Source organism: Condylura cristata, unplaced genomic scaffold (assembly GCF_000260355.1).
Source record: "Condylura cristata isolate star-nosed mole 26May11 unplaced genomic scaffold, ConCri1.0 scaffold00012, whole genome shotgun sequence".
In the NCBI taxonomy this organism is placed as follows: Eukaryota; Metazoa; Chordata; class Mammalia; order Eulipotyphla; family Talpidae; genus Condylura; species Condylura cristata.
This window is the reverse complement of record NW_004567113.1, coordinates 22808171-22828006: the sequence shown is the minus strand read 5'-3', so window position 1 is coordinate 22828006 and position 19836 is coordinate 22808171. Positions and strand designations below refer to the sequence as shown.

General features: G+C 31.5%; 1 protein-coding gene across 1 annotated transcript in view; it reads right to left on the bottom strand.

Moving 5' to 3' along the window:
- Positions 1 to 19836, bottom strand: part of UBA6 (ubiquitin-like modifier activating enzyme 6) — a 67533-nt gene that overhangs the window by 14890 nt on the left and 32807 nt on the right. The window contains exons 11-25 of the mRNA XM_004681264.2: positions 19588 to 19650; positions 18849 to 18925; positions 18238 to 18304; positions 15447 to 15590; positions 14096 to 14163; positions 13306 to 13384; positions 12158 to 12238; positions 9857 to 9934; positions 8422 to 8603; positions 6861 to 6966; positions 5514 to 5603; positions 5327 to 5407; positions 4075 to 4203; positions 2651 to 2702; positions 2502 to 2565 (exon numbers count right to left, since the gene is read on the bottom strand). Coding sequence (XP_004681321.1) covers positions 2502 to 2565; positions 2651 to 2702; positions 4075 to 4203; positions 5327 to 5407; positions 5514 to 5603; positions 6861 to 6966; positions 8422 to 8603; positions 9857 to 9934; positions 12158 to 12238; positions 13306 to 13384; positions 14096 to 14163; positions 15447 to 15590; positions 18238 to 18304; positions 18849 to 18925; positions 19588 to 19650 — 1361 coding nt within the window. The remainder of the gene's footprint in view (positions 1 to 2501; positions 2566 to 2650; positions 2703 to 4074; positions 4204 to 5326; positions 5408 to 5513; positions 5604 to 6860; positions 6967 to 8421; positions 8604 to 9856; positions 9935 to 12157; positions 12239 to 13305; positions 13385 to 14095; positions 14164 to 15446; positions 15591 to 18237; positions 18305 to 18848; positions 18926 to 19587; positions 19651 to 19836) is intronic.

Sequence of the window (19836 nt, the reverse complement as noted above, 5' to 3'; positions counted from 1 at the left end):
TTGTTCTTCCCAACAGTCCTCCATGCTCTCTCACCTATCTGGTAAGGCGAGTGCATGATTCTGAGTGACAGCACAGTCTGATAGTTCAACAAAAGTCACCTAGATGACAAGAGTCTGGGTTCAGTAGAGTCACATGATCAACCCTGGCTTGGTCTTTATGTTCCCAAAAATGTCTGTGGGTGCTCTGGAGAGTTGAGGAGAGCACCTACCCCTTTCCCAGGCCCACACACCTCCACAGTTGTACTTAAGGGGAGGCCACAGGATGCTAATGCTAACTTGGTTTGCTCCAGTGGCTTGTTCAGGGCCACTAAGGCAGATATCACACACACAGATTTATGGTTAGGGGGCTTCGGGCCTGCTGGTTTCCCAGAGACTGTGGGCATGCCATTCACTCCCCATCCTATTCACACATTACCTTTGTTCTCTACTTATAAAACAAACTGCAAGCAAAAATCAATGTTTAGCTCTAGTGTAAGAGAAAGCATATCACACACATAGACTTTTAGCAGGGGCCTTCTAGATGCTGGCTTTTCAGAGTCTGGAACATGCCCACTGCTCTGTCCTGTTTACACAAGACCTTTGGTCTATGTTCACAAAGAAATTGGAAGCAGGTGTGCCTGTTTAGCCCCAGTATAGGGGATGTACAGCACTGCGAGTCACATCAAGCCCAGAGACTTCTCGGCATGGGATTCTGGACTGTAGGCTTTGGAGAGAGTGTGGACATCCCTCCCTGCTCTGGAACCTCTGGACTGTGTGCAGAGTATGTAGTCTGCAGGTAACCACAGGGACTAGAACCTATGAATGAAAGGCTTCCTGCTTGTTGGTGGGCAAGGTGAGGTGTCAGGTGTGGTATGAGACTTCCCTACAATGTGCTCTCTTAAGGCTTCCCTTGAAGTTTCCATTTTGCAGCTGATGGACAGTACAGAAACTCAGAGAAGATCTAGTAACAGCAAAATGGACAGATGAAAAGATATAGTAACTTGAGACCCAAAGGGAACATGTCACCACAAGGAGGAAACAACTATCAAGAACCTAACCACAAAGATGGAAAATCTTTTGTTCTTATGAGATTAAGTTAGAAATTACCATGATAAAGAAATTTGAAGAAATGAAAAATGAAGGCAGAAGGGAAAATGAATGTCACATGGAAAAGAATGAAACTAGATCACATTCCTTACACAAAAATTAACTTAAACTGGATCACATAAAAGTCAAAAATATAAAGTATATTGAAAAGGGCACTGGGTTCAGAAATGTTTCTTGGTATTCATTTCCAGTGACAAGAAAAGCAAAATCAAAGACAAACAAATGGAATTACTTCTCCAAAGAAGGTATACAGATGGGCCATAGGCTCATGAAAAAATGCTCATTATCACTTATCATCAGGGAAAGGCAAATCAAAAACATGAGACATCATCTCAGCTGTGAGAATGGTCCACATCAAAGACGCCAAAAAACAAGTGTTGGCAAGGATGTGGGGAAGAAACCCTCTCCCTCTAGAAATGTTCTACCCAGTATCTATGGAAAACAGTATGGAGGTTTCTCAAAGCATTAAAAATAGACCTATCATATGATCCAGCAATTGCACTCCAAGGTATTTATCTGGAGAAAACATAACCACTAATTCAAAGGGATGTCTACATACTCCCTCGTCATTGCAGTTCTATTTAAAATAGCTGTTATGGAAACAGCTTAAGTACCCAAGAGGCGTAGATCAGAACAATGTGATATATAAACAAATTGGAATATACTCCGCTATGAAAAAGGATAAATTATTGTTATTTTCTATACAAAGATAGAACAGGAGAGGATAATGCTAAATGTACTAAGTTCAAAGGAAGAAATACCAGATGGTGTCACTTGTATGAGGAATATAGAGAAACATAACAAAGGATCAGTCAAAATTAAGCCAGTAAGAACTATTGACAACTACTGCAAAAGGGAGGCAACCAGAAAGGGGGGAATGGTGAGATGGGTGTGGAGAATGATGGCAGGCCAATTGGACATGGTAGAGGATTTTGGAGCACTGATGGTGGGAAAGTTATGAAAGTACACATTTGTAGTTTTCGTCCTAAAACACCTAAAGCAGATGCAATGATGTAATAAACCATCTTTACCTCAATAAACATAATTACAAAAAATAGATAAAGGGTTGTGTGTGGGCACACATATATCAAATATGGGTAAGTGTATAGTTATTTAATAAAGATCAAATCCTTGAAGATTAATTTGAGGTTATTTATGGAGATATTTAGTAGCAATTATTGCTCCTCGCCCATATAACTAAAATTTCATATATATTGGCTTCTCTAAATAAAAACATCTGTTGTCAGTTTACTACTTTTTTATGGATGAAGTCACAGAAGTGGGAAGTTTGGTTTTACTTTAGAGATAAAAACAATGAGGTAATTTTTAACCAAGTACATAAATAGACTAGGGAGAAGAGTGTGGATATCTTTGTTAGGCAGACTATGCACATAAAACTGAATATAAATACTTACAAAGGTTCATTTAAATCAAATTTTATTGGAGAGGGTGGCCTCTTTGGTGACTGCCAAAATAAACCTAATAAACAATATAAATATTATTTTCAATGTAAGCAACTGATAAGCAATTCATTAAGTTTCTTTTCAAAATTTGCTATACTTACTACCATCTTTTAATCGTGTGTTCAAAGGGAAACAGTGAAGAAGCTGAAGTGCCTAAAGAAAAAAAAAAAAAAATTACCCACCTGAGTTAAAGAATTAGATAGATAAAAAGATACAGTGACGTCTTCAAGTCACTTTTGTATTCCATCTACCCATTCTCCTAACATTGCTCCTCATGCCTGGAAAAACCTTTTTGTCTATTATATTTTATAAACAATTGGAAGTTTTTTTGTTATTTTAGCATCAACTACAAACACATATACATTACTTTGTCCCTTTAGATAGAAATGGCAGCATCTTTTTACATATTATTTTGCTCCTTTAAAAGATTTAACCCTTAAAATAAAAATGAAAATGGCAAAAACACATTATTATTTTGACTCAGAAATGGTAACATGTGAGACTGATTTAAAATCAACTGGGGAAAGATATATTTGGCCTGACTATGATGAAACAAAATTGCCTAGGAGTTGATGGTTGTTCAATTTGGATGACAAGTACAGGGTTACATGGAGTTCACTATATACTATGTTCTCTCTATTTCCTTGGTTGAACAAAAAAAGTTCAAAAACCTACAGAAGACAAGTACTGAAGAGTTCTTTAGACTTTGAAACAAGAGGTCACTGATAATTGTGGTCATAATAATTTGAAGGTAAGGGGAAAGAAGACACATAGTAGATAAAGAAGTAGAAGTACAAACCGTAATATAGACCATTTATCTAAAAAGCAGAGCCAAGATGGAAGTGAAAATTCCAAGTAAAGTATAATCAAAAGACTTTTTTAAAAAGATGAACTTCCTTTATATTTGGATAGAGTGAGAGAGACTAAAAATAGTGAGAGTGCAAGACACACTCTAGAAATAATAAATAGAAGGAGATAAGAGTAACAGCTAGTACTTACTAAGCACTTATGGGTGAGTTCTATTCTAAATGTTTTATATGCATTAACTCATTTTATCCTCACATAAACCTATGACTTAAATACCATTTATTATCATTTTACAGATGAAGAAAACAGACACAAAATGGTCTTATTAAATATGAGTGGAAAAGGCAAAATTCCAAAAAAAATTTTGAGTATCTACTTTCTAAGTCTCTTGCTTTGCTCTCAACAACAAACTTCTTTTAGAACACTGATGAAATCTATTCCTTACTCTCTAGACGGAGCCCCTGGCTAAACCTGGTTTTGCACATAAAGTACAGATTAGTTAAATGCAAAACTGACAAGTCAATGGATGTAATATAAATGCGTTATTTACCCAGTCACATTCAAAGAGAAATAAAATGTGTCCTACACTTGTTCTCAGTTGATCTAAAAACATTCCAAAAAGAGCGAGCAGACACTTCAGATCAATAAAATTAACTTGGCAATAACTAAATGAACCAAGGTCAGACCTTTAGTCACCTTATGGTGAATACATACTCACCTTATGGTTAAAGTATTTCTCAAACTTTAATCTTGCTAATTCTACACACTGGGACCAATTTCTAGGTCTTCTGCTAAGTAACTTAATAACTTGAAAACAACCTTCTAAACTGTGTCCAGTTTGCATTTTCTAGAATAAGAGGGAAAAAAACCAAAATAAAACAAACACATTTTCCAATTAAACACAGAACAAGTGTAAGTCAATGTTTGAAATTCCAGCAGGTATTTTATAATTTTGTTTCATCTTGAGCTCCAAGTCCCTTTTCATATTCCTTTTTCTTTTCTTTTCATGAGGGAAATGGGGGAAAAAAATGCACAAAATCTTAATTCTAAAATTACTTTTAAATATTACTTTTAATTAATTTTCAATTAGAAGTGCTCATATTATTCATTGATTGACGAATACTGAGAAAAAGGACCTTTTTTACACTGAACTATTTTTGTCAAGGTAATGTTGGATTATAATACTCTAAGTAGGGGTATAGGTTCACAGCTCTTCAGATATATGTCATGCATGCACCATTACCAAGGCACCAATAATTCTCCACAATAGGATGCTCTACCTTTTGCTTCCCATCCCCTAATCTTACTCTGGCAGCCTCAACTCTATAGTCATATCTCTATAGAGTTTGCTCTGGTTTAGTTTTACCTGTTTTTACATTTTTCTTATATACCACAGATGTTAATTTTAACATTTATTATTTTAACATTTATTATCTAACCCCATGTTTTTCTAGCTTTAAGTTATTAAGACTGTATATGAACATGGTATCGGAAGCTATAATTACTAGAACTACATGTACATATGATACAAATGTTTTATATTAAAAATTTGGGGTTTTTAGTATTAAAAGGATTAAAGAAAATAATTTTGAAGTTGTCCTAACCCTGAGAGTAATAAGTCTGAGAGTACTGTCCACTCAAGAAATTTACCTTGGCCTTTTCCCAAAGAGCTAAATGAGCTGTTTCATGATGTACTGCTTTCCTATCATTATTATACATTTTGATTAGTTTGTGGTTCATACATGGTCAAATATTGGAAATTCCAAAAAATTCAACAAAACTAAAAAAAGAGGGGTCACTTATGATGCTAGTTTCCAGATTCCACATGCCCTTATTAATACATACACTGACAACATAATCTCTCTCTTTTTTTTTAACATAATCTCTTTTTAAGAACTAAACTACATGTACAAAACTTAAAGATTTATACTGACACAAATATTAAATCTGTATAATTTATTGGTTTTTACCTGTAGTACTTCTTCTGCTGATGAATAGGTTTGCCAAAATTTGTTAAACAGTGAAGGCTTGTAGGAAAAGGAACTTTCAAACTGTAAGAGAAAAAGTAGGAAAAGTTTCAAACAGGTTTGTCTGAAAGCTGAAAATACCATCTTTTCTATTTCAAAGAAAAATTTTTTGTAAATAGATCTTCATTACCTTATCTCTTGCCCATTGTATGGTATGTTCAATAGCAGCTGGAAAGGATTTCAGTGTACAAAATGGTATTTCCTCTTCTGGGGGATCCCGCTAAATTATAAAATATGATTTTAAGCGAATCAGTATTTTTTTTAACAGCAGTCTAGTGACAAACATAAATTCTATAAGCACTTACTATCTGTGTAGTTATTTAATAAATGTCATACTACCATATTATTTTCTTTCAGAAATCAAGGTGATGCTCAAACTTTGCAACACTCCTTATTTGAAAAGCAAATCAAGAATCCCCAGTGTTTAGCAAATCATGAATTACTTTCTTCATGAAGAGAAGGCACATGAAGCATATGTCCTTACAATTACTCCAAGAAAGTGTACGTGAAATTATTAAATAAATACCTATATTGTCATATGCAAAGAACTACAGAAAAACCCACTTTCTATTATTGGGCATTTTAGCCTAGGCTTATTGGTTACTCACTCTAAAATGACTCACTTTATCTCTTTACTTGGATATTTATAGTTTTTTATCTAAAAAATATCACAAATTACGGTATCAGTCAAAGAAAGAAGCTAGGAGAGTATTAGACTCTGTTTTTTATGAGTATGATGTCAAAAAATATAAAAAGCTTGGAAAAGAATACAATGAGAGATTCAAAGGAAATTAGAGAATTATGTAACATTCCCCACTTTGAAAATCTTCCATTATGACCACAGAATACCATATTCTCCATCTAATTTTTGTCAAATTAAATTGATCAACTTTATCTATTATAATGCTTTTACCATATAAACTTCTCATTTCATGAAGATACATGGAAAAAGAACTTTATGAAAACAAAACCAAATCAACCCATTAAATAAAGGGATACTTAAAGTTTGTAAAAAAAAAATTCTCTCAATTTTACAAACTGGATTGATATTTTTAAATTCTAAAGCATATAATTATTTTCTATGTCTGTGATTTTAAACTATGGTACTATTGCAAAACTATCTTTTATATTGTTTATTTAAAATATTGCACATTGATACCTTGATCCTAAGAGAGAAACAGATTTTTTAGTAGGATCCTGGGTGTAACAACAGTTAAAAGACTATCAGAAAACTAAGCAGCTCTGAGAACTAAAATAGTAATATAAGAATAAGGCTCCTGAAAGATCAAGAACAAAGTATGATTAAAAGTAGAAATTCAACTATATTTAAAAAAATATATATACATGCAAATACTCATTTACATTTTTGGCAGATCAAAAAAACACAAAGATTAGAGAAGCTAAATCAAATCTGTTGATGACTATAAAAAGTTATGAACTATAAACAAGGCATTTACTTTAAAAAACACTCACTTACATGACTATTGTAAGATTCAGTTAAATGAGGTACAATAACTTCAGTGTGTCCTTTAGTGCCCATTGTTCCAGAATCTAAGAGGGGTCTTAGATTTGCTAAGCAGCGGCTATTTGAAAAGATAATAGACAACAAACATAAAAACAAGTAGAGACAAAGCAAGCAGGGGGCATCCTTACTTTCTACTGATCTTTCCATATACTCATCACTTCTTAAATGCAGTATTTTAGGAAGCAGCTATTGTACTATCAAATAATCCCTTCATCTCCACTCCCCTTTCCTCCAAATTTTGTTGCTCAACTAGTAAGCTCTGTCATCTACTACTACTACTACTACTACTACTACTACTACTACTACTACTACTACTACTACCACCACCACTACTAGTACAACGACAACATTCTGGACTTCAATTGTTTCCTTCTAGGTTACTTGTTAAAAAAAGGATTTATTTACTTATGCAACAAGAACTGGGGTGTAGGCCAGAGGTATGGGGGAGGCAAGAGGATTCACCAGAGATAGAGTTGGGGAGCAGACCAGGCAGATCTACTGAAATACACGGATGAGGAGAGCAGTGGACAAGACAGGAGAGGTCTGCTGCACCCTTCTAAATGACTCTTAACTGTGTTACCATTCCTCTTTTGGTTTCTATTTCTTTGGTTACTTTTTGACTGTAAATACTATCCCACTATATCTTCTCAATTTTTGTTTTTACCCCAAACAATATTAATATTATTCCTCAATATTCACAATGCCTATAATTAAACTTTACTTTCTTAAAGTTTTTTTCTTTCCTCTGCCCAAGATTATAAAATTTTTACTAGTCTCAACTAGTAAATTTCTGTTAGTATATCTGCTTTAGCAACTAACATTAGTCACATTAACCTGTAAGAAATATGTAAAGACTACACCTTACACACATTCAATCATCTGCTTATTAAACAAATATTTAATGACATCATGCATTGGGTACAGAAGATACAGTGATAGAAAAGTAAACAGTTTCTAAAAAAGTGATTTAGTGTTCAAATAAATAATTTTCTGTATCAATAAAAACAAGTGTTATGAAAGAAAAGGTAGGGTGCTCTCAAATATCACCACAGATGGATCTTATTTAGGACTTGAGGGCTACTAAACAAGTCTGTCAAAGGAAGCCATGTATTCCAAACTCAAAGGATGAGGGAAAATCACAGTAGGTGGAGAATAAATACACAGATGACAAATCAGGGATTTTAGAACAAGATTATCAAACTTCCTGAGGTTGAAGCAGAGTAGGCACAAGGCTCTGAGTTACAAAAAAAGTTCCAGATACCCAATAAGAACTAAAAGGAATGTGTAATTAGAGTAAGGGGAGCTAGGATGGAACAGATAAATTTTACATGGAAGCAATGGGCAGCTGGCAGAAAACCATAAAAACCACTAGGTCATGTTAAAGATTCTGGGTTTAAGAATTACTGTAACAAATAGGGAATAATAATAAAAGCAAATCAGTAAATTTTCAGTATGTATAGGAAATAGTAAAAACAAAGACAATTCTTTATGAATTTGAATTTCAAAAACATACCTGTCTACATATCTCCTGGCTTCCACATTATCTAATGCAGTAATAATTATATCTTGTTTAGTATAAAATTCATCATTGTAAATAGCCTCAGTGGCCGGGCACACTTTGTTTAAATGTGCATCTATCTTTAATTGAGGATTTATTTTTAGAGTTGCATCAGCAGCAGTATAGCTTTTAGGTTTCTAAATGAAAAACAAATTAACAGAAGAAGTAAATGTTAAACAGAAAATGCAGGTTATGACTGAAAATATAATTTTATTACACTGGAATACATACATGAGGTGAGGATAAAGTAGTATGACCAATTTTCATTTTCAGATTGTGTAAATGATATTAACTGTAGTAGTACTACATTTAATAATGCACATTTATCAGAAAAGCATAAAAATCTAAACCTCTAAAATATAGCTAATTCCAAGAGTTCTTAAAATATTAGTTAAAAGTCCAAATAAAAGTAAATTTTATGAAAACTAAATGAATGAAAACTAGAAAGTAATGAAATCTAAATTATGTGAATACCTAAGAAAAAGAAGAGAATATTCATATCAGAAACCATAGAGCAGAAAATGAGCTCTCAAAAGTATGGAAATTTAATACTTTGGCAAAAAATTCTTTAAAACTTTTATTACTCCTAGTTAAAATAGTATAAATGTTTATTTTAAAAAGTATACACCAAATATAATGCAATCTTAAAGGTTTAGAGAGCATTACTAAATCACTGGTGTCATTTCAAATGTCACTGAAGTTGTAGTAGTACTGGCTCTGACACTAAATATCTATAGACCATTTTATCTGGTCTAACTTTAATGGTATTAAGTCTGATTTCTCACATTATTAGGCTACCTATTTTTATTTCTCATGGCTGTTACTGTACATATAGAATGGAAACTTTCTTAGAACTCAGTAAAATAAGAATATATAACATAATTCTCCCATAACTAAAATGCTGAAATTTAAGTGAATGAATTTTGTGACATAGGCTTTACTTCAGGACCCTGTAACATAAATCCTTATATTTGGATAGTGAAGCAATTAAATTATATTGTCACCTGCCTCAGTTACTTTTCTGTTTATAACATTTCTAAGATTAGTCAATCAACTGAGATTACTGAGTTATTAAATGTCAATAATAAAGTAAAAAATTTCTAAATTGCAAGATACCTGGCTTGAGTGACTAAACTGCTTCTTTTCTTATTGATCTCTATTTAAAAAAGACTGAAAACAAGCATTATGTTACAATAAAAAGAGATGCCAAAAGAACAAAAAATTCTAATACATATTAAACAAAATAATTTTAATGTTTCCTGTTAGTTCCATTATTTGACAATTTGAAAAATTTTAATAAAAAACTCATTATACAAGTACCATTTTGCATTTATAAAAAGGTAGCTTCTTTTTCATATATATTTGAATTTTAAATGGAAGAGCAACACACCTGAATGTGATGAGGACGAAACAGAAACTGTCTATTCAAGTTGGATTTTTCTATCAAATCCGGATCTGTAACTGTAACCTAACAACAACAACAAAATAGCTAAATTACATAATAGACAAGTTTTAAGCTATTTTTGCATTTTCTTAGAATGACTAACTTCTGTAAGTTATTCTAAATTATTCTGGCTGGTAAAGGTTATAATAATAATATTCCAATTTGCAACATTACCCTTTTAATACTTATAGCTAATTAATGTACGAACACACCAAATAGCTGAAACCAAATGCAATTCTAGTTTAAAACTTTACTAATTATTAATAATAGAACAAAAGTAAAAAAAAAAATCACTATTATGTTTTAGAAACATGTAATGGATTAGCAATAGAGGAGCTAGCTTTCTTTCTCAATTTTATTTATCTTCAAACTATTTCAAAAAATTATTACATGTTTCAGTTTGAAAGGAATTCTTGCTAGTAAACACCAGTCTACAAACTATAGAGCTGGCAGTTTGCCTGCCTTTGTAAATCAAGTTTTATTGGAACACTGTCAATTCATTTAAATATTTATGGCTGTTTTCATGTACAGTGGCAATGGTTAATGTTATAGAGACTTAAAGTCTGAAGTCTAAAGCAGCTGGAAAATGGTCCTTAAAGAAAGTTTGCAGATCCCCATTCTAAAGGATGCAAAAAGAAAGCAGACACTGAAAAGTATGCATAATGCATTTGTCACTTATTCTTGTTATTTACACTGGCTTGATTAAGAGCAGTATTTTTTGCAGCATGGTCCACCATGTTGCCTGATATTCACAAACACATTAACTTTCAACATTTCTGTGTAATTATGCACAGGGTATGTCTTTTAAGTAGAATAAAAACAAAATCAGAAAATGTGTTTAGACAAAAAGTCAACAGATAATTATTGTGATTACTGAAATAAAGCTTTCCCACCTTCCCCAATCACACTTTTTATTGACTTCTATTTTTTTTTGGCAACTGGACTGATCAAAGATTGATTCCAATCTTTCCCACTCCTCTCTGGATTGGTTTAGAAATTAAACATCTATTTTTATGTGGTTATTCTTAGAATTTTAACATGCACATAGGGCTTAAGAGCTACAATTAATTAAAATTCTATTTTCCTCCTGAACAATTAGAGGTTATTTGAACTCTCCCTTCTACTTTCTATGATACCAATGAACAACATTTATTTTCCCACTGCCCAGTCTCAAATTCGCCAAACTTTTAAATAGAAGTTTTATTTAAGAACATTGCCAAATAACCTTTTAAGTGAAATAAAAAAACCAAGTTTAGTAAATTATAAAGTGTGATCAGTTATATAAATTTTAGTCATTTAATTATTCACTTCCAGACACCATGATAAATCTATTAAATCTGTATGCTGGGAAATTAGCTTATATTGAAAAAGGCAAAACAGCACCAGTGAATATGACATGGATTCCCAACTAACTCATATTTACAGTCTTAAAATTTAAACTGTACAATGTTTATATTATTCCCTCTCCTTTTACTGATCAGCAAATGAAACTATACCTGAGTAATCTGCTTTCCCATCTGGAAAATTTAAAAAATTGCATCTGAGAATTAGTATTAATGTGCTGTATAGCTGCAAAGCCCCTTCCCATTTAATCCTCATCTATTATGAGGTAGGCAGTACACGTATCTGTTTCACAGACTTAGAGGTAGAAACTGAGGGGCAGAGAGTTAAAACTGCCACAGGGCCTGATTTATAGGAAAAATGATTAGAAAGGTATTAAGATCTCTCAATTTCTACTTTAATTTTATCCCTTAAAAACAATATTCCCAATCTATGGTCAAAAGAGTTAAAAAATGTGACACACACATACACACAAGGAATATTACTCAGCAATCAAGAAAGGTAATCTCATGCCATTTGTAGAAATATGGGTAGAACAGGAAGGGATAATGCTATTGAAAGAAATTAGGAGAAAGATAAATACTGAATGTCAACATTAATGTGTAGAATACAGAATAACTAAACTAAGGGTCAGATAAACAAATGCAATCCTAAAAACTAACCCTTGTTAGCTGACTATAACTAAAGCACCCAGAAAAGGAAGGGGGAAGAAAGATATAAGAACAAGAGAGAAGGAAGCATCATGGATTATGGGTGGACTGTGGGTGATTCAGTGGTGGGTGCATTATGGTGAAAATGCCTGACAGGAAGAATGCAAACATTACTTCAACCAAAAAAATATAATTAAACAGACAATGAACAGCAACAGAAATGTAAACCCTTAGTTCTCAAGGATTGACATCTTACCATTCCCTTTTCTTTGTTTGTGCCAACACCAAGTAAAGCAAAATTTTTTAACATTTCACAGCCTATGGCTCCACATCCTACCTACAGATGAGAAAAATGAAATATCAGATTTAATAAAATTAGAACTTTTTACTAAAGAGCAATTTCATCTTAAATTCCTTCAAATGTTAATTAACAAAAAATACATAACTTTTAAAGATTATCTTAACATTTGTGATTCTTTTCAATTAATTATCTGGTTTACTAAACATTATTTAAAACTCCTTTAAATGTAAAGTCTTAACAAAATTCCAAATAAAAGATACACTGACAAAAGATAAACTGACCATTTTTATATAAAATAAACAAGTAACAATAAAACATCAGTGCAACATTTTATTGGAAGAGTTCCTCTATAATTTTGCCACCCATCTGATAGATATAACTATGCTAAGAATTTCCTATGTAAAAAATGATTAATAGTTGACTCCATATGCATAAACTTAGAAATAGTTGCTAATTTTTAAAACATTATTTTAAAATTATTACTAAAAATCACCAGTATTTTCAGAACTAATTAAAATAAAATAAACCCACAAGTGGCAGGAAGAGAAGCTTTATGCTACTGGGGAAAATTTCCCTACCAATGTATCAAGACATCTAAAAAGGGCAGAATTCACCTATGTATTTGTTCATTTGGTAAGAAATAAAAACTGGAAAAAACCACAGCTTTATCTCTAAACTATCATTTAATATTCAAAACTTTATGCTCATTTTTTAATGTGCTAATTCATTAGAGATTATAAACTTTTGTCAAGGGTCAGATAGTATTTTCAGCTTTGCAGGGCATAAGATTTCAATTACTTGATTATATCATTGTAAGATTTACAATTACTTGATTATATCATTATAGTATGAAAAAGACACACACACACAAAAATACGTAAATGAAAAGGCATGACTGTATTCCAGTGAATGTTTATTTACATAACAGGCATCAAGATGAATTTGGTCTGGGAGTCACAGAATGTAAACCAATTATTTCAAACATTTACTCAGCATCTACTATGTTAGAAACCTTACTTGCTTAGCCTCAAATTTTTGATTTTTGATGATACACAATGGCAACTTGACTATATAAATTTATTCTTATCATTGCTCATACTTACTAAGAAAATATTTAAATTTTGTAGCTTCTGACACAATGTGTCTCCAATGCAGGCTCGTAAGGCATCATATCTATCTCCTCTGAGGTAAACAATAATGACCAAGAAAATGCATAAAAAATTAAGGTTAGTTTTATAATTGTTAGAACTAATTTCATGCTCTACTTACAAAATAATATTCAACAGCTTCCTAGTCCTCTAAAAAAGTTTCTCCCAAGCTAACAGAAACTATCTTATTTGAAAGAAAAGAATTCATAAAGGAGTCGGTTTTTCTTTCCCAATCAGTTAATATCTTAAGTCAAAATGGTTTAAGTGAAGGTTCCTTTAGTTTATGCATAAAAGATAATTTTTCTAAGGCAGGGGTTTTAATAAAGATCCTTAAGTCTCTAGATAGGCTTTGGAGTTGTTCATTCACTTAAATAGAAAACAGATTTGGGTATATGTACTTAGGGAGAATTCATAAACTTTTGTCAGCTTCTCAAAGAGATCTGTGAACCAAAAAGGTAAAGAATGACTAATAAAAATAAAACTTGTAGATAAGAATTGCTTTGAATTAATATCAGAACAGTATATTGAATCTAACCAATTTTACATATAAGTGAAACCTTCATATTTTTTATAGAGATATGGTAGAATTGTGATATCTAAAATAGACTTTATGCAAAGAAACAACAGAAATGAGTTAGGGGAAAAGCCATCTAAAGCAAATGCATGTTTTAAAAAAAACTCTTTTGACTTAGTTGCCTCTTATAAACATACAACTGAGAAAAAAGCAATTCTAATTCAGTATTACCGTGGGAGAAAATCTTCACGTTCAGGTTTCCCTAGGAATTCAATAACATCTGCTGCTTCAATGAATAACTTGAAATAGAAGATAAAAACACAACTTAAATACATATAAAACTTAAGTTATTAGAAAAAAAATTCTTCTCTTCTGCAGTTATTTAACATTCATTAGAGAAAACTGATAAAAATGCCAATTCAGAGTAAAATAATAAAGCACAATTATTAAAATACAATATACATTCCTATATTCTTTCATTGAAACTATGGTTAAAACTGAAGGAACTATTAAAAGACATTTTTGATTCATTATATGTTTGGTTCATTATGCTGGTGTATATATATAGAGAGATGTAATTTAAACAAACAAAAGGAAATTTTAATTCCAAACTTATTTTTATGACTATGTTAAAAACTCTGGAAGTTCTATTTAATTTCAGCTATATTTAAATAATTCACTTGATGAAAGTCCTAATCTGTATTATATTCTAACTTGGTTATATTATATGTCATTTATAATTATAAATACTATACAAGAATTTAGGAAGCCACCAAACTGAAATAAACTTAAGGAAAAAAAGAACTGAAGCTCTCTTTTTCATAGAAATAACTTATGTGGCTAAATTTTTACATGACCATTAGTCACTTTAATTATGACACAGAATCTATATTAATAACAAATAATTTAAGTTTCCCATACTGTTAAGTTATATCTAAGCTAGACTTCAACAAGTGAGTTTGAATTCTGTGTTAAAATAAACCCAATAACTCAGTTGCAAATCTCACTATGTGGATACTTTTTAAAAGATAGAAGATAAATGTTACATTCAAAACATTTCAACAAAATAGGAAGGGCCTGAATACTAAACTTTAATAACCCTTGTAGTTATTTCTTGTGGAAACAGAAACAAGGGTTTCTATTCCACCTTTTAATGTTTTAACATTACATAATTTGTAAGCTTGTATCATTCCTATTTTTTCTATTTTTACAAGTATATATTTAGGAAGGCAATATGAAAGTTTAATTACAGATGTGGAAAGAATGCAAGGAACAAATTCAGGAGTCCGAGAACTCATGAATGCTATTTGTAAGAATAGGAAATTCATTTTCACATTCACAATGAGGGAAATACATTCCAGAATGCAACTATGGGTTATAGCCCAATAGCTTCAACATAAGATCTTGTCAGTTTCAATTATAGAGTTAAGATTTATTGGTGTATTACAGCTCCCTCATGTATCAGAAAGGTATTCAAAGTTGCTTTTATTTTAAATAATACTGTATTATAATTCGTAAGATTCATTATTCATTTGGTGGAAATGCCAAATATTAAAAAAAAATGCTAAAATACAAAACTAACCCACTGGCACAAAGGAGAAAACTTTCCTGTCACAGCTTTCAATACTTCTTGGCTTGCAACACCTCCTACTGCAGCAGCAAGTGGGGGTAAAAAGCCTTGAGCAGTCCAAGAGAGCCAATGCACAATGTCAGCATTTACTTCAGGCTGAAAACAAAAATCATAAAAGATAATATTGTTAAGAGTATTCAAATAGTATATTAAAAATTTCAATGATGTAAAATGAAAATTACCGTTCAATTTCTGGAAAAGCTACTTAATTTCTTTAGTAATTTTAAGTGTTAAAAAAGTCCCAATTTCATAATGAAAGTCCCAATTGCATATTTATTACCCTCTGTTCATTTTTACTTTTTGACTTATATGTTATACTAGGGCACCATTTAGAATTAAATGGAATTATTTACCTATCATTTATAGTTTTTGTTAAAAGAACAACTCTGTAGCATCAGTAAATATTTACTAATGATCAGAACACAATAAAATTTTCATGGAAACTATGGGAAAATATTTAACATAGATTAAAAAAAAATGATCTACAAAAAATGATAAGGGACTATCAGTTTCTTTGAAATTGCAGAGTATACAAGTGAATACATTGCTAAAAAAGATAATTTTGAAAGTGAGTGATGGCATTTTTGCATACTATCTAAGAGCAATGATCACATTATCATTGTCATACCTAAAAAGTTTCTCAAAATAAGATTTTTCAGAACATTTAAAGAAATAATGGAAAATTGTATTGAGATGTTGTTTTAGCACAATTTCTTATTTGTGAGAAAAATCTCTTCATAAGTTCCAGCTACTGGTTCTCTTCCTATTCTTGTAACATTAGTAATCTTAACCTTAAGATTTCAGTAGGGCTCAAAATCTTACTTATTAAAATAACAATACTTGTACATTTACATGTGGGAAGAGGAATGACTTTTATTACATGCTTAAAGATACTATGATACAAAGAAGTTATTATCTCCTCATTATTCTCACTCACTCCATTCTTTTCAATTATTCAGTATTCTTTTCAATTCGCATAGATGATGATTTCATTTAAAGTTTGAAAGCAAAGTATTGGTGTTAGTCAACATCTAAAACATTGATAAGAATGCTAGTAGGAGGTAATAAGAACACCTACTCTTTGTTGTACCTTAGATCCTCATAGAATCTTCAAAGCAATCCTAGATAATTAAACTACTATCAGATAAATTAGAAAACTGTAACTGTGAAAGATTAAGCAACCTACTCAGGATTTTATAGCAAGTGTTAAAATCAGAATCTCAACCCACAAATTCAACACCACAGCTACATCCACTAGGTTATATTATCTCCTAAGATTCTACAATTTTTAAATGAACAAACCACCGTCCAAATTTCAATTATTTTGGTTCTGTCTAAGTCTGAATTTCCCCCACACAATCTCAAAAAATAGATACATATCACAAGAAGAGATATAAAACAGTGGCAGGCCTTCAGCATTACTGAGTAACAAAATATTATGAACTTTTAAATAACCTATAAATAGAGAAATAAACACCAAACCCAACAGAACTATTTCTGGACCTCACTTTGCTGCAACCTGCAGAGAAGGCAGGAAGCATGTGACCACAGAAAAGAGAACAGAAGACCCAATGGCAACAAAATTTTGTCAAAACCATCCTTAGAAAAAACAAGTTTCATACCAAGTACAAAAGAGTCATAGAATCTGATAGAGCTCAGCACTGGCTATGGCAAAACGACATCTCTGGGAGAGAATGATGCAACAGAAAAGGAGAGCATCCTTTGACAAAGGGAAAAAGGATGAATAGAGGTAATTTAAGGATTTGGCAGAAATCAAAGAGATACAAAAGATTTACACACAGTTCTCACCAAAAGAAATCACTCACTATAAAACTCCTTTTCAGTATCCTAACAGAAGAGGGATGCTTAATAAAAAGAAATCTAGAACCCTTTTGCTATCCAAAAATAAAAAAAGCATAAAAATCAGTTTATCACACAAAGCAAATGTAAGATAGGCATAGAAAATAAAAATCAAAACATTTCAGCTATTAAAAATTTCTCTCCCAAATAAATAACAGAAATTTGGCATCAAAGATTGAAAAAAATTTTCTAGGTGCTTTGTCTAAATACCGTACATAAAATGCAGTTAAAAGATAATGTATATATAATATAGAAAAGAGATGATGGTTAGTTAGGAAAGATGAGAGTGAATTCTTGTGTGTCAACAAACCCAATAAATCAAAGAAAGTAATCTTTTAAAAAAGATTTTTAAATTTATTTATGCATATAGAACTGGGATAAAGGCCAGAGATGCAGGAGCAGTGAGAGGATCACCAGAGACAGAGTGGGAAGCAGAACAGACAAAATGACTAAGTACACTGCTAAGGGGAGCAGCAGATGAGACAGGAGAGGTCTGCTGCACCATGTGGGTCACCTCCGGGGCTGGGGCCGGTGATCCAACTTGCACTGAAGCTGTTGTGGCTAGCTTGCAGTGCTGCGCTTTAATATAATGCAACACCAGGAAGGACCAGAAGAGGTAATTCTAATACCAAAAATATAGTACCATCAGCAAATAGTAATTACTATATTCCATATACTGTGAATGTCATTTCACAATCACAGTGACCCTATGAAGTACAATAATCCCATTTTACAACTCTGTAAACTAAAGCAAAATGAAAGTCAAGTGACTTGCTTATTGTCACAGCCAAAAATTAATAAAGCGAGGACCTGAAGAATAAGAGAATATTAACATATAGAACATTTATGTTAACTTTTAATGTCCATAACTTTGGATATTTACCTTCTCTTCCAAGGTTTCACTTATAGATATTGTTAATTTCATTAACTCTTCTGAATCTTGCTGGCATCTAGGATTCAAAACAAAACATCCCAATTTCAATTATCTCAATGTTATGAAAATTGCCATATAGAAAACTACAATTTAAGAAACATACAAATGTGGAATTCTGACAACAGGCAGCACAAAGTAATTACATTAGTGATTAATAATTACTTATTACAGATTGCTCTAAAATCATGCTCATCTAAAGGACAGTTTATAAATATTTACTTTAAATATAAATGGCAGAAAACTTCTGTAAAAACATTTCTAACTTAATAGTCTAAAAGGTAAAACTGTTATACAAAACTGGTAATATTTCTCAGGTTTTTTTGTTTTAAAAATTGGGAGTTTTTGAAAATTTCAAAATAGAAAATCCTTATTTAAGTGTATTCCACTTATATAAATTGATCTTTCCACTCCCACTGAAAAGACGGTCATAAAAAAGATGTTTATAGTTTGATATATCTAGCAACAAGATACATTTTGCTACTTTTTAAAAGTTTTTAATATATAACTTTTGAGAAGCTCCTGTCATAAGGAAAAAAGTTACTTCAAATAAAGAACATTACCCAGTATTTGGCTTACGGCCATAGTTCTCTTGAAACTGGTCCAAGGCAAGCATAGCTGTGTGAATCTGTAAAGGTACCTATTTACAATATTAGAAGAAGATCAATATTTGAGTTTTAGTCACTATGCTAATCCTTTTAAACATGATGTAATTTATTCTTTACAATAAACATATTAGCCTAATGACTCAAAGCCACAAATACATAACAGATCCACGTTTCAATCCCAGTTTGTATGATTTGTTTTTACTAAGTCATTCACATGAAATTTACAGTAAAGTTAGCTAAATAAGAACAATATTTGTACTAGATCGCCTAATCCTTTTCACCTGTCAACATTTATAAATTTGGCAACCGTTAATGATGCAATTCTTACTTTGTGAAAACATATTCACTGCTATAAAATATATTTACTGATTTAAAAAAATACGGGGTTTAAAAAACAGATCTTTTAATTAGATTACCTTAGTATAAATTAGTGAAACTGTCTTTCAATATTCCATAAAATTGCATATTGTAACAAAAATAAAACTTGTTTCTATTATTCTAATAGTTTTCCACGAACAAAAAAAAAAAGTCCTGTTTTTAACCCTCAGGAGTCAACTTTAGAAATCTAAATATCACATGTTTATTGAAATAGATATATACACACTTCTTCCATTTTTAAATTCTATAATCACATTACCTACTAATTCTTTTCCCTAAAGGCATTCTTGTCTCATACCTAAAAGTGTTTATTTACCTCGGGTTTGCTAAAATCCGCAATAAGGTACTTTGGATGTGTTATTTGCCTCTCCAATGGCTCCTAAAGTGGTAAAAAAAATTCCAAAAAACTTCAGATGAAGCAACACTGTTACATGTCAAAGCACAAAAGCACAAATATCTCCCAAAGGTCTGAAATAATTTAGATTGAGCTAATAAGCTTTAACTGAAATATAAAACAATTAATTACCCTTTCCCGTTACTTCTTGTCTTAACACACTTTATTTTT